Consider the following 14719-nt stretch of genomic DNA (forward strand, 5'->3'; position numbering starts at 1 on the left):
AGCATCAGAGGCTGAGGGGTGACCTTATAGAGGCTTACAAAATTATGAGGGGCATGGATAGGGTAAATAGGCAAAGTCTTTTCCCTGGGGTCGGGGAGTCCAGAACTAGAGGGCATCGGTTTTGGGTGAGAGGGGAAAGATATAAAGGAGACCTAAGGGGCAACCTTTTCATGCAGAGGGTGGAGCGTGTATGGAATGAGCTGCCAGAGGATGTGGTGGAGGCTAGTACAATTGCAACATTTAAGAGGCATTTGGATGTGTATATGAATAGGAAGGGTTTGGAGGGATATGGGCCGGGTGCTAGCAGGTGAGATTAGGTTGGGATATCTGGTCGGCATGGAGAGGTTGGACTGAAGGGTCTGTTTCCGTGCTGTACATCTCTATAACTCTATGACTCTCTCTGCAGAAGTCTCGCACACCGCCCATTTTGAGAATTTCCTGATATACTAGAGATTTCCAGCAGCTGCAATGGTTTGCCCTTGTATTACCATTCTCACATTATCCACATGTATTGTGGAGAGGATGATATTACCAATGTGATGATTTTGCTGGGTGACAGATATGAATTTAATGTCATTTTATATTGTAAATAACAATCACTGTATAATTTCATGTAGATTGTATACTATGAGTGCCAATCCCTTACACAAGTAAGTGGACTGGAAGAATTAACTTTATCTGCTGCACTAACAGCAGTTTCACAACTTACCCTTAAAAGAATCATCCCAATTTTCCTTTTCCTTTTCACTTTTCAGGGTCCTGCTGTAATCTCGCTAACGTGGGGAGTATTTTACTTTAAAGAGATAAAGGTCAGTTAATCTGAATTTTGAAGGATTAGCTTTCGAAATCTAAGAAACTCCATGACAATAAACGGAAACAGTAACATTTTCAAGTAGTGATGATGTTACAAAAAGATATGGATGGCTTGAAACCAAACCATGCTCTCGAATTATGAGGAAAAATCGATATGATGTAATAACATGTCATTAAAATTAACTGTAAAAGATGAGATCTGCTTACTGAATTTAAAAGCAAGGAAACTATCAAAAACATAAACGGTCTGCCCTTGATATTACAAAAAGAATATGGAGGATGGTCAAAACATTTATAGGGATGAAACTCCGAGGAAAGGCTGAAAAGACTGGGTCATAACTGAAAGAAATTCGGCCGCTGTAAATCAGAAACAAAAATAGAAATTGTTGGAAAAGCTCGGCAGCTCTGGCAGCATCTGTGGAGACAAATCAGAGATAATGTTTCGGGATGAGTGAGGAAGGGTCATTTGAGCTGAAACATTAACTATGATTTCTCTCCACAGATGCTGCCAGATCTGCTGAGCTTTTCCAGCAATTTCTGTTTTTGTCTCTGAATAGACTGGAGTTATTTTGTTTGGAAAAGAGACCGACTTGATAAGGTGTCTTTAGAATTATGCAAATGTTGTGGGTGAGGCCAAAACTAAGGGCCATTAGTATAAGACCGTTATTCATCGATCCAATATGGAATTCATAAGATATTTCTTAACTCCGACAATTGTGCAAATATGGAACTCACTGCTAAGGAAAATAGTTAAAATGAGCAAAAACACATTTAAGGAGAAGCTTGATAAATACACGAAGGAGAAGGAGCAGGAAGATATATTTGAAATAGGGTGAGGTGAAGAAGGATAGAAGGAGGCTTATGTAGAGTAAATACATCACTTAGAACTATCAAGCCGAATGGTCTATTTGCTGTGACTAAACTCTGTGTAGGTCTATTTTAGGTAATAATTGTATGAATTACTGTCTAACACATTCCTCAGTCCAAGAATATACCAAATGGTATTGATTAGTGATGCCCAGCTCGTGTGAATATTCAGTAGTCAGGGCGTTCAAGTATTGTTGTCAAACATTTTACTTTTAAGAAATTTACATTTAGTAGAGCTAAAGTAATTCTCTCCACCAGGACAAGCTTTCAAGGTAATTTATTCCTGATAGTTAAAATTCTGTTACTAAGTGTTACAGTGAAAAAATATTCTTCTTCAATTCAATGATAATGGTTTCAGAGTATATTCCCTACAGTGTGGAAACAGGCCTTTCAGCCCAACCAGTCCACACCGACCCTCTGAGGAGTAACCCACCCAGACCCATTTCCCTCTGACTAATGCACCTAACACTATGGGCAATTTAGCATGGCCAATTCACCTGACCTGCACATCATTGGACTGTGGGAGGAAACCGGAGAACCCGGAGGAGACCCATGCAGACACGGGGAAAATGTGCAAACTCCACACGGACAGTCACCCGAGGCTGAAATCGAACCGGGGACCCTGCAGTGTTAACCACTGAGCCACCATGCTGCCTCTTTTAGATACAAGTGCAACCACAAATATATACATAACTGCTCATCTCTTATGGTACTGCTCCAGGTGGGCTGAAAACCCAAATGCAAGCTCTCCACTCTTCATGATGTTGAGGGACTTATTGGATGATGGATGCTGCTGGTAGTTATTCAACTTCAGTGACTCATTGCAGTTGTATATATTCATATTGCAACACTAATGGAAAAATGGTTACAGGTTCTACATACACGTTAATGAAATCCAGCTCCACTACGTCACCACCTCTGTCAACTCCTCAATTTTGTCCTGTTTGTCAGACTGCTTACCTGAAAACCACAACTAAATGAGAAGACATTACTTCCAATAATTGTTGGAAAGATTAAAGCTCCTGTTTTTCACAATCTGTTATAAACTTTGTTCTCAAGTCCCCAAACCATTCCTCTTCCCAGTCAAAGAGTGTGTTGCTGGGAAAGCACAGCAGGTCAGGCAGCATCTGAGGAACAGGAGGATGAACATTTGGGGCACAAGCCGTCTCTTCCTTGGAAACTGCCTGACCGGCTGTGCTTTTCCAGCACCACATGCTTTGACTCTGATCTCCAGCATCTGCAGTCCTCAATTTCTCCGTTCCTCTTCCCAGTAACTATCTGATGCTGAAGCAGGCTATTCACAATCTTGGTGTTCTATTTGACTCCATGATGAGATTCCAATTAAATATCTATTCAATCATCAAGACTGTCTGCTTCCATCTCAGTAACCATCTCTATTTTACTTCTACCTGAACTCATCTACTCTTAAATACTTGCCTTTGCTACCTCAAAAGTTGATTATCCATACACTGTTCTGGCCAGCCTTTCATCATCTATGTCAGCTCATTCAAAACTCCACTGCCCATATCTAATCTTGAATCCAGTCCTATTCAACTGTCTGAACTACATGCTTCATGGCCTGCAGACCTTGTTTTCAAATCTCATCGTGGACCTGCCCCTCAATTACACATTTGTGTAATTGCCTTCAGTCTTATTGCCTTCCATTATTGTTGGCTGTGCCTTCAGCAACTCAAGCTCTAAGGTGTTGGATCATGTCCTTATACTTGGCCATTGTTTCATCTTTCCTTCCTGCTTTAAATCTCCCCATAAAATCTCCCTTTGACTGAGCTCTTCTTCAGCTAATTATACTTGGCATGTTCTACTCCATTAAAAGTGCTATATCAATGTAACCTGTGCATCAAGTATCTCAATGCTTCACCATTAAGATAAGTTGAATTTCTCAGTTATTTTGATCGTTGGATAGTTATAAATTAAATTCACCAAAAAAAAGTCTTGCTCATTTTCTGTTTCTTTTTAGTACCTGATTATGATTAGAGTAAGGAATCTCATTCCTTTAGATTTTTATTGTTTAGTTTAAAACAGTCAACCATTATTTTAACCTTTCATTTGTTTATTTTTTTCTCTCTCTTTATCCAATCTTGCCTTCTCTATTTTTATTCCCGTTGTTGCATCTGATGCGACTTTGAATTCACTTGCTTTAATTTGCAGGTTATTTGCAATCCTTGCGTTGACAATTTTTCAATTCTTCAATTTGGTTGGTTAAGGCGATGCACAGTTTCTAGTCTTGCTCACTTAGATCCCAGCTGACAGCGTCCATCTTTGGAATGTTATCCCATTGCCCTGCCAGCAACCTGCCTTGCAAAAATGTTAATGTTAAAGTAAAAAAGTATGTCTAACTAACAGCAGACATTATTTTGTAGTAAAATCAGGATGTCTTGTGGCACAGTGGTAATGGCTCAGAGGTTCTGGGTTCAATCCTACCCAGAACTTGATGGTCACAGAACATGACCAAACAGATTGATGATAAATTTGTCAATCCTGCTGATACCCTTTGGCAGACAGTAAGGGTGGAAGACTTTCCTGTCAAACAGCAACCTTGTGATATTTGCAGCGCAACATTCTCCATACTAAAAACCTTTATATACAATTGATATCCTTGTTCCAAGGGACTATCTCACACATAGTAAAATCTAACTCAAGGTATCAAATACTGTTAATTTGTCTTGCTCTGCATTTTTATTCACACATACAAAATAAATACGATCAACAAAGAGAGGTGAATCATAGTAGCCCAGTATACATTTCAATAAGTTAGCCTATTGTGTCAACCATTTGCTGTTTGACCCTTAGTGGTTTACGTAAAAGGATATGAGTGGTTTAGACAAAATCTCATTTAGGGATTCATGGTCAATTTATTAGAATGGTCTGTAATGTTAAATCTAAATAGAATTCTTGCACAATGCCCCAAAACATGTGTTATTCACAAAAGAGAACCACTCCATGAGACGTTGCCCCGATTGGTTCTGCTTTCTCGGTTCAGTACAATCACACCTACTCTAACATCTTTACAAAACATACTGCTGCTGGTGAAGTTGTGCTGAACAGATGCACATATAATGGAATGGATGGCTAAAAACAAGCACACAAGCTCTCATTGACTACCAGAATGTCAGGATAAGCAATTATAAAGATATGCTCACTTTGCTGTTTGGTGTTAGTCCTCCCTCAATCAATGAATTTTTAGTAATTTAATTCAATGCATTGATCAAATTAAAATATAGTTTATTTCCTGATATTTAAACAAGTTATAATTGTTCTGTCTCCAGGGTTTACAGAACTTCATAATCCTGGGTGTAGTACTTGCAGTTGCAGTTACTGGAACAATACTCATAGGCTTATCTAAAATAGAGGGAATTGCCTAATGCACATCGTGGAAAACAGAATAGCAGAGTACCTACCGTCTCTCAGAAGGAATAAAAACCCTTCTGTACTGAACCTGATACAAATTATAATAAATATTTGATTGTATTTTTGTGTGCAATATTATGTCAAATGTCTAAGTTGACGCAAATATCATAACATAGATGCACTTCTAGTTGAAGTGCATTGATTTAAATACACTATGTAGTCATTAAAAAGCAGAAATTAATTGTAAGTAGCGTTTTAGCAGAAAAGTGTTATTGTAATGCTGAGACTGATTCTCAGTCTCTTACCAGGATTCTATTCTATTCCCTGTACATTTTTTTTGAGTTGGACTGTATGCTAATAAAGGAGGCAATTTGTGTAACAAGAAAAGGTTATTATCTGTACAAGTTACAGCAGAATATCCTGTGTGCATGTTCTCCCTTCATTCCATATGGCTTGGACTTTATAGTCAATATCAGTGGTGTAATTGCTGGCAGTCACCTCAAATACATTGTGAAACTGACGAGATCTTTTGACATCAGCACAGAAGTCCAGAAATTGCTGTCAGTGATTTCTAACTTGTCCACAGAGAGTCACTGCCAATAGAATTCATTTAGATTAATTTGATGTGAGTTTCCACTTTTTATGTTATTAATCCTGATGTAAAATGCATTCTTGTTAAACAATGTGTTAAATCATAATTATTGATTTTTGGCTGTAAAAAAAGTGATTGGCTGTTTAGCTTGCAAATGATACCACTGCTGCTGGGCGCCAGAGATCTCCTCAGTCAGTCCAAAATTGGAGTTTATTAGGAAAGGTGAAATCCACACAACAGTGATTGCAAGATTTTTCAGGGAGCTTTAGGACGATGGTGAATGCCCTTATCTCAGATAGACCACTCAGTCCAAACCCCTCTGATTCAGTTATTTTCATCCATTCCTTGTTTTGTTTTTACTCTATGGAGCAACCTAAGAGGAGGCCTCCATAAATTAAGATGGCATTAGCAGGTTGAGGAAATGGAGGCAAAAACAAAAATCAGAGTCACAAATAAAGGACATAGAATACCATAAAAGCAAAAAGGGCACTTCAACCCAATTCTCAAGATTCCCTGTGGATAGGTTTGTGCCCACCAAAATATTAAATGTTTAATATTAACCAATTACTAATGCAATCAAGTCATTCATCTTAACAGGTTAAAGTGTTAGGAAAGTGTTGTTGAATAAGAATTCCAATCAGGAATCTTGAGATCAAGTAGGTCACATTGATTAGTCAAAATCAGAGGCACCCAATCACAAAAATATTTACTCAACATGGCACACTCTCTTCCTTTTAAAAATAAATGAATGCGTAAAGCAAGATCTAAACAGCATAATTGGAGGACGAGTATTCCTATTCAGTGTTGGGAAGGGAGAGTGCACATTAGCTAAAAATAAGGTTATAATATTAAAATATTTGAAGATGCTTTTACAACAGCGAATAGAAAGATGAGAGGACTAATTAATTGAGTTACAGAGGAGAAAAAGATTTGTAATTGTGTTATTTGTGGAAAATCAATGATCAGAACTGATGGTCTGTCTTCAGCATGTAAGATTTAATTGGTGAATATTTTTTGAGCAATAATCTATTTAGATTGTAAGGTGAAGCACCAGGGAATCAGTGGTGAAGAATGATAGCTATGCAATACATTTGTGTAGAAAGGAAAATGTAAATAAAGATTACTTGACATTTGTTTCCCACTATGATTTAGCTTGGAGTGTGTTTGTATCATGATTTTCCAAGAGAAATATTGCACCCTTCTTTGGTTTAACATGAAAAGTTAAGTACAGTACATGATCCTAAATAGCTAAGCAATTTTAACATTGCTCATTTAACTCAAGGAAACATGAGACACAATTAAAAACCTATCATCATGCATTCTGATTAATATAGTACAGGTGGAAACCTACTACCAGTAACTCAAAATGGCTTCACACAATTTAAATGAGACCTAAAGATGCCAGGACAGTGGCCATTTCTCTGAGAAGCTCATCTCATAGAGTCATAGAGGTGTACAGCATGGAAACAGACCCTTTGGTCTAACCTGTCTCTGCCGACCAGATATCCCAACCCAATCTCGTCCCACTTGCCAGCACCGGGCCCATATCCTTCCAAACTCTTTCTGTTCATATACCCAACCAAATGCCTTTTATATGTTGCAATTGTACTAGCCTCCAACACTTCCTCTGGCAACTCATTCCATACACGTACTACCCTCTGTGTGAAAACGTTGCCCCATAAGTCTCGTTTATATCTTTCCCCTCTCACCCTAAACCTATGCCCTCTAGTTCTAGGGAAAAGACTTTGTCTAATTCTCCTATCCATGGCATCTCATGATTTTGTAATCCTCTGTAAAGTCGCCCCTCAGCCTCTGACGCTCCAGGGAAAACAGCCCCAGCCTATTCAGCTACTCTTGCTAGCTCAAAGCCTCCAACCCTGGCAACATCCTTGTGAATATTTTCTGAACCCTTTCAAGTTTCACAACATCATTCTGATAGGAAAGAGACCAGAATTGTACGCAATATTCCAACAGTGGCCTAACCAATGTCCTGTACAGCCGCAACATGACCTCCCAATTCCTGCACTCAATACTCTGACCAATAAAGGTAAGCATACCAAACGCCTTCTTCAGTATCCTATCTACCTGCGACTCCACTTTCAAGGAGCTATGAACTTGCATTCCGAGGTCTCTTTGTTCAGCAACACTACCTAGGACCTTACCATTAAGTGTATAAGTCCTGCTAAGATTTGCTTTCCCAAAATACAGCACCTCACACTTATCTAAATTAAACTCCATCTGCCCCTTCTCAGCTCATTGGCCTATCTGATCAAGATCCCATTGTAATCTGAGGTAACCTTTTTCGCTGTCCACTACACCTCCAATTTTGCTGTCATCTGCAAACTCACTAACTATACCTCTTATGCTCACATCCAAATCATATATATAAATGATGAAAATTAGTGGACCCAGCACCGATCCTTGTGGGACTCCACTGGTCACAGGCCTCCAGTTTGAAAAACAACCCTCCACCACCACCCTCTGTCTTCTACCTTCGAGCCCATCCAACTTCAATATGGTTCGTGGCAACACTGGAAGCTCAGATCTCATCTCACAGTATGGTAAACGTGGGCCTGTATTTCTGAAGATTGGTAATTGAAACGTGTCAAAAAGTGTGGCAAAGGAAGCACAGCAGATTAGGCAGCATCCGAGAGGCAGGGGAATCAACTATTCGGGTATAAGCCCTTCATCAGGAACATGGAATGTGGTGGGGGAGCAGGGGGAAACGTGCTGAGAGAAAAATAGGAGGGTGGGAGTTGGGCTGGGGGAAGGTGATAGGCAGATGCAGGTGGGGGATGATGGTAATAGGTCAGAGGGGAGGGTGGAGTGGACAGGTGGGAAGGAAGGTGAACAGGGAGGACAGTTCAAGAGGGTGGTGCCGAGTTGGAGGGTTGGATCTGGAATGTGAATGGGGGAAGAGGAGATGAGGAAACCGGTGAAATTGACTTTCATGCTGTGTGGTTGGAGGGTCCCAAGGTGGAAGATGAGGCATTCTTCTTCCAGGCGTCAAGGGCTTGGAATTGGCGGTGGAGGAGGCCCAGGACTTGCATGTGCTTGGTGGAGTGGGAGGGGGAGTTAAAGTAGTCGGCTCGGTGGCGGTGGGTTTGTTTGGTGCGTGTGTCCCAGAGATGTTCCCGGAAACATTCCATCAGTTGACGTCCTGTCTCCACAATGTAGAGGAGACCACATCGAGAACAACGGACATAGTAGATGATGTGTGTGGAGGTGCAGGACAATCTCTGGCGGAGAACTCTTATAATACGAATCTTTTTAAGGGTGAATGATCTCTATTGGTCAAAGTACAACTCGAGAGAGGATCCTATTCTTGGCTTTCTGACTTCCACTCATGAATGTGGATGGTTGGTGTGGGTAGATTCCAATGCAGTTAGGTAACACCAATCTCCCCCCTCTGCCCCACTTATTGTCTTAGCTGAAGAAAGGTGACTACCTGAGGGACAGCTGTTTCTACTTATTAACAAAATCACATATCCAAATTGCTGACAGCAGCCAAAGAGGAAAAACGAAGCTGCTTGAGTTTTCATAATGGACGAATACAGCTCATTTAATGGCCACATCAGCAGTTTGACAAAAAAAAATCTTCGGATGTGAAAGGATCCGTTGGAGCCTTGGATGGAGGTGAGGGAGGAGGTGTGGGCATTAGTTTCACACCTTTTGCGGCAGCAACAGAAGGTGCCAGGAGTGGAGGATGGGTGGGTGGGGTTTGCATGGACCTAACAGGGAAGTCACCGAGGGAATGGTCTCTGTGGAATGCAGATGGGGTGGGATCTGATCGTAGGTGGTGGAAATGGTGGAGGATAATGTGCTACATCTGGAGATTAGTGGAGTGGAATGTAAGGACTGGGCGGTTCTATCTTGTTGCAGTTGGAGGAGTGGGGTTCAAGGACGGAGGTGCACTGGAGGGCATCTTACCGGGGTGGGGGGATATTGGGGGGAGGTGGGTTTGAAGTAGATGCCAGTGTTGAGCCGGTCGTCGGAGATGGAGATGTTCAGGGAGGGCAGGGAGTTATCGGAGGTGGTCCAGGTAAACCTGAGGTCAGGATGGAAGGTGTTTGTGAAATTGATGAACTGTTCAACCTCCTCGTGGGAGCACGAGGTGGCACTGACACAGTCATCGGTGTAATGGAGGAAAAGGTGGTGAATGATGCTGGTGTAACTGCGGAAGATGGACTATTCCACGTACCCGAAATGGCAGGCATAGCTGGGGCCCATGTGGGACCCCATGGCTACCCCTTTGGTCTGGAGGAAGTGGGAAGATTGTAAAGGAAAAGTTGTTGAGGGTGAGGACTAGTTCTGCAAATTGAATAAATGTGTCAGTGGAAGGGTACTGGTTGGGAGGTGGGAGAGGAAGAAACAGAGGGTTTGGAGGCCTTTGCCCTGGTGGATGGATGTGTGCAGGGACTGGATGTCCATGGTGAAGATGAAGCGTTAGGGGTTGGGGAACTGAACGTCATGGAGGAGGTGGAAGGCGTGGGTAGTGTCCCGAATGTATGTGGGGAGATCCTGGATCAAGGGGGACATAACAGTGCCAAGATATGTGGAGATACGTTTGGTGGAGCAGGTACAGGCGGTGATGATGGGTAAATCGAGGCAGTCAGGTTTGTGAATTTTGGGTAGGAGGTAGAACCAGATAGTGCAAGGCACCCAGACCAAGAGGTTGGAGGCCATTGGTGGGAGATCCCTTGAGGGGATGAGGTTGTGGATGATCTGGGAGATGATGCTTTGGTGATGGGAGATGAGGTCATGGTTGAGGGGGCAGTGGAAGGGGCTATCGATGAGTTGGCACCTGCCTGCAGCAGTGTAGAGGTTGGTGTGACAAACTACCACTGCATGCCATCCCGCCCCCCCCCACCCCATCTGTTGGTTTGGTTGGGAGTTGGGGTTGGAGTGGAGGGCTGCGCTTTGTGAGGGTGAGAGATTGGACAGGTTGAGGCGGTCAATGTCAGGGCTGCAATTGGAGATGAAGAGATCGAAGCTGGGTAACAGACCAGCATGGGGTGTCCAAGTGGATGGAGTATGTTTGAAGTGGAAGGGGTCCTCAAAGGGTGGGTGGGTGGGTGACCCGATGGAAAAAGTAATGCGGAGGCGGCGGAAGAAAAGTTTAATGTTGCAATGCATGTGGAATTTGTTGACCCAAGAGCATAGTGAGATGAAGGTGAGACCTTTACTGAATACTGATCGTTCATCCTCAGTGAGGGGGAGGTCAAGTGTTTTGGTAAAAACATGGCAGGGCTGGCGTTGGGATTGGGGGCAGAGACTGTCTCAAGTGGGTGTGGTCATGGCATCATTAGTGACCTCACCAAAGGAAGTGATGTAAACCATGGTGGTCAGGGGGCAGAAGCAGTGTGTTTGATGTGGTGAAAACACAAAAAGACCATAGGACGTGGCAGCAGAAATAGGCCATTCAGCCCATTGTGTTTGCCCTGCATTTCAATGAGCTCATGGCTGAACTGATAATCCTCAATTCCACTTTCCTGCCTTTTCCCCATAACTCTTGATTCCCTTCCCTCAACCTTGAATATACTTAACAATCCAACCTCAACAGCACTTTGCAGTAAAGAATTTCACAAATTCATTACTCTCAGAGAAGAAGTTCCCCTAACCTATGTCTTAAATGGGCCACCTCTTATCCCCTCTGGTCCTAGACTCTCCCACATGGGAACAACAATCATTGGAACTTACCCTGTCAAGCTCTGTCATTACCTTATTTGTTTTGATAAGTTTGACTTTCATTCTTCTAAATTTCAATGAATACAAGCTCATCCTATTCAACCTCTCTCCACACCTCTACCACCATACTTGGTACCAACTTAGTAAATGTTTTCTGGACTGCCTCCAATGCCAGTATCTTTCCTTAGGTGAGGGCCCAAAAACTGTCCACAATATTCCAGCTGCCATCTGACAAGTGCGCGGGTTTCCTCTGGGTGCTCCGGTTTCCTCCCACAATCCAAAAATGTACAGGTTAGGTGAATTGGCCATGCTAAATTGCCCATAGTGTTAGGTGAAGGGGTAAATGTAGGGGAATGGGTCTGGGTGGGTTGCGCTTCGGCGGGTCAGTGTGGACTTGTTGGGCCGAAGGGCCTGTTTTCACACTGTAAGTAATCTAACCTAAGTGCCTTGGGTGGTTTCAGCAAAATGTCCCTATTTATATACTTCATTTCCTTTGAAATAAAGGCCAATACTTAATTTGCCTTTCCTGTTACCTGCTGAACTTGCTGGCTTTTTGTGATTCATTCACAAATCATTCTTCTGTAGCTTTCTGCAGTCTTTCTCCATTTTAATAACATTCAGCTTCCCAGTATTTCCTGTCAAACTGCATACCTTCACATTGTCCCACACTATATTCCACCAGCCAAGTTTTTGCCCATTTGCTTAACCTTCCTATAATTCCTCTGCAGACGCTGTCATCCTCACCACTTGCCTTCCCACCTTATTTTCTTTTCTCATCTGCAAACTTGGCTATAGTACATTTATATCTCTCATCTAAGTCATAACTATATATTGTCAATAATTCTGGCCTTGATACTGATTCCTGTAGCACTCCACTGACTCTGGGAATCACCATTGCAATCAATTGTGTAGTGGTAGAGTTAAAATTCTCACAACATGGACTGCTAGGTGCTTCAGGAAGGCATCCCTTGCTTCACCAGTGGTTGTAAAATCCAGGCCATTGTTAGTATGCAACATGCTACAAGCTAACAGTGACCAGAAAATATGAGAATATATGACATGAACAATGTTGCTCTATCCCAGCAGTAAAAAAAGCTAAACAGGTATTCCCTGCAGTTGTCTCTGCAGCTGGAGATACTGGTGCAATCATACTTAAGTACAATATTTGTGCTAGAATTGGGTCTGCTTCCATCAGCATTTCTTACACATAGCTGTATACAACAGGCAGAGGACAAAAGACAGAGAGTGGCACAGTGACTAGCATTGCTGCCTCACAGCACCAGGGACCTGTATTTGATTCCACTGTCTGGTGACTATCCGTGTGGAGTTTGCACATTCTCCCCGTGTCTGCGTGGGTTTCTGCCCACAGTCCAAACATATACAGGTTGGGTGGACTGGCCATGCTAAATTGCCCAGTAATGTTCAGGGATGTGCAGGCTAGCTGGATTTATCATGGGCAAATGCAGAATTACAGGGATAGGGGAAGAGTTGGGTCTGGTTGGGATGCTCTTTGAAGGGTTGGTACGGACTCCATGGGCCGAAAGGCCTGCTTCCACAATGTAGGAATTCTATGATAAGTGTAGCGCTGTGAATAGAATTGTCAATATTTGAACTTAGACTGCAAAGACAAACAAATTAGTCATTTTAAAAATGATATGGAGGTGCCAGTGTTGGATTGGGGTGGACAAAGTTAAAAATCACACAGCACCAGGTTAATAGTCCAACAGGTTTATTTGGAACCACTAGCTTTCAGAACTCTGCTCCTTCATCAGGTAACTGTGGAGCAGGATCATAAGACTCTAACCCCACACCTTTAATGTGTTGTCCGAGCTAAGATGTCACTTTTCTTATAAGACCTTATGTTATCTCAAGAATGTGATTTGAAAGAAGTTCTGGGATTTACATACTAATGTATCAAAACCTGCAACCCATTTTAAAAGATGGAAGACTTAACAGCAATCTAGGTCTGTTCAATATATCCTATCAGTTGCATGCATGACACTGTAATCTTTTGATATAAATTCTGTGTCTTATGATCCTGCTCCACAGCTACCTGACGAAGAAGCAGCGTTCCGAAAGCTAGTACTTGGACTACAACCTGGTGTTGTGTGATTTTTAACTTCATTTTAAAAAGAACAATCTCCCATCTTATTCTCTGTTCAATGTACCTACATTATATGCAAACTACAAATATGACGAGAAAGAAATTCAAATTCTTTTTAGGCAAATATAATATTAGAGAAAAACAGAATTACAAGTTATACTTTTCACAAGAAAGACCCCTCATTGGGGCAATTCCACATTTTATTTACAATTTTGGAGCATCCAGTTAATATGTTTAGATATATCTGGATAAATTTCTTAAAGTTAACTATGTACAAGAAATGGTAAAGATGAAAACAAATTTAAAAATTATATATTATACAGGGAACCATTTGCTACCATTGTCAATAATCTGAAAGGTATAAAATCAATACTGATTTCATTTGGGACTATACAGTGGTATAGTAATAAAAAAACAAATATTGCAATCTGACTGAATGTATTTGTAAATGGTCAGCAATTGTTTTAAATGCAGTTGTCACAAATTCTTAAATATTACCACAGTTCAATATTTGCATAAGTCATATTGATTGAACAGGTGTTCCAATTTCCAACTTACAACAGATGCAAACTACACAATAACCAGCTTTTGATAAGGTCTTGCTTAATTTCTCATTTTTGTCCTGCAAGTTTTTGTTTTAAAAAGACATTTCTGTTACAATACTTTGAACACAAAGACAAAGTTTTCGTGCATCCGGAGAATAAGGCTGGTTTCTTGCTGGCAAAAGCAGCTTTTTATTGCTGTAGTCCTGTTCTAGTTACAAACCATTTGAAAGTGTTCATTGTGCCTTTGCTGTTTCTTTCTCCTTCAGTTGAAGTTGTGTCAGAATATATAGGATGACTTGATAGCAGAATATATACTGAGCCTGCATACAGGAACATAAAACTTTGTTGAACACAGCATCATTACGTTTAAACAAAAAAGGACTTGCATTTACTTAACTCCTTTTAAGACCACAAAACATCCCAAAGCATTTCACAGGTAATAAAATACTTCAGTGTATTCACTATTGCAATCCAGTAAACATGACAAAAACGTATGTACAGAAAACTCCCACAAACAGCAAATAAAAAAAAAATCAAACTGAAACAGATATTGCTGGAAAATCTCAGCAGCTCTGGCAGTATCTGTGGAGAGACGTTAGGTTAACATTTCAGGTCTAGTGACCCTTCATCAAAACTGAAAATACAGCAAACATTTGTTTAAGTGCTATTAATTAAGAGGTAAAGGTAAAGTTGCTAGAAGTTCCCAGAAGACAAATGGGTTACTCCCTCATTAGAGAGACA

The 14719-nt window shown here is 41.3% G+C and overlaps 2 protein-coding genes across 10 annotated transcripts in view; one reads left to right on the top strand and one right to left on the bottom strand.

The window, feature by feature from the left end:
• The window catches only part of LOC122552844 (transmembrane protein 144-like), a 71504-nt gene extending 64729 nt beyond the window's left edge, over window positions 1-6775 (top strand). For 3 of the 5 annotated variants that reach the window (XM_043695879.1, XM_043695870.1, XM_043695889.1), the window contains 2 exons: window positions 756-809; window positions 4968-6775. In XM_043695879.1, coding sequence (XP_043551814.1) covers window positions 756-809; window positions 4968-5063 — 150 coding nt within the window. In that variant the 3' untranslated portion in view covers window positions 5064-6775. The remainder of the gene's footprint in view (window positions 1-755; window positions 810-4967) is intronic. The other 2 variants (XM_043695904.1, XM_043695898.1) reach the window with 2 other exon arrangements.
• A 6815-nt stretch (window positions 6776-13590) lies between these two features.
• The window catches only part of ptpn13 (protein tyrosine phosphatase non-receptor type 13), a 263474-nt gene continuing 262345 nt past the window's right edge, over window positions 13591-14719 (bottom strand). For all 5 annotated transcript variants that reach the window (XM_043695955.1, XM_043695937.1, XM_043695928.1 and 2 more), the window contains one exon: window positions 13591-14298. In XM_043695955.1, the coding sequence (XP_043551890.1) occupies window positions 14212-14298 (87 nt within the window). In that variant the 3' untranslated portion in view covers window positions 13591-14211. The remainder of the gene's footprint in view (window positions 14299-14719) is intronic.

This window comes from Chiloscyllium plagiosum, chromosome 1 (assembly GCF_004010195.1).
Source record: "Chiloscyllium plagiosum isolate BGI_BamShark_2017 chromosome 1, ASM401019v2, whole genome shotgun sequence".
NCBI classification, from domain to species: Eukaryota; Metazoa; Chordata; class Chondrichthyes; order Orectolobiformes; family Hemiscylliidae; genus Chiloscyllium; species Chiloscyllium plagiosum.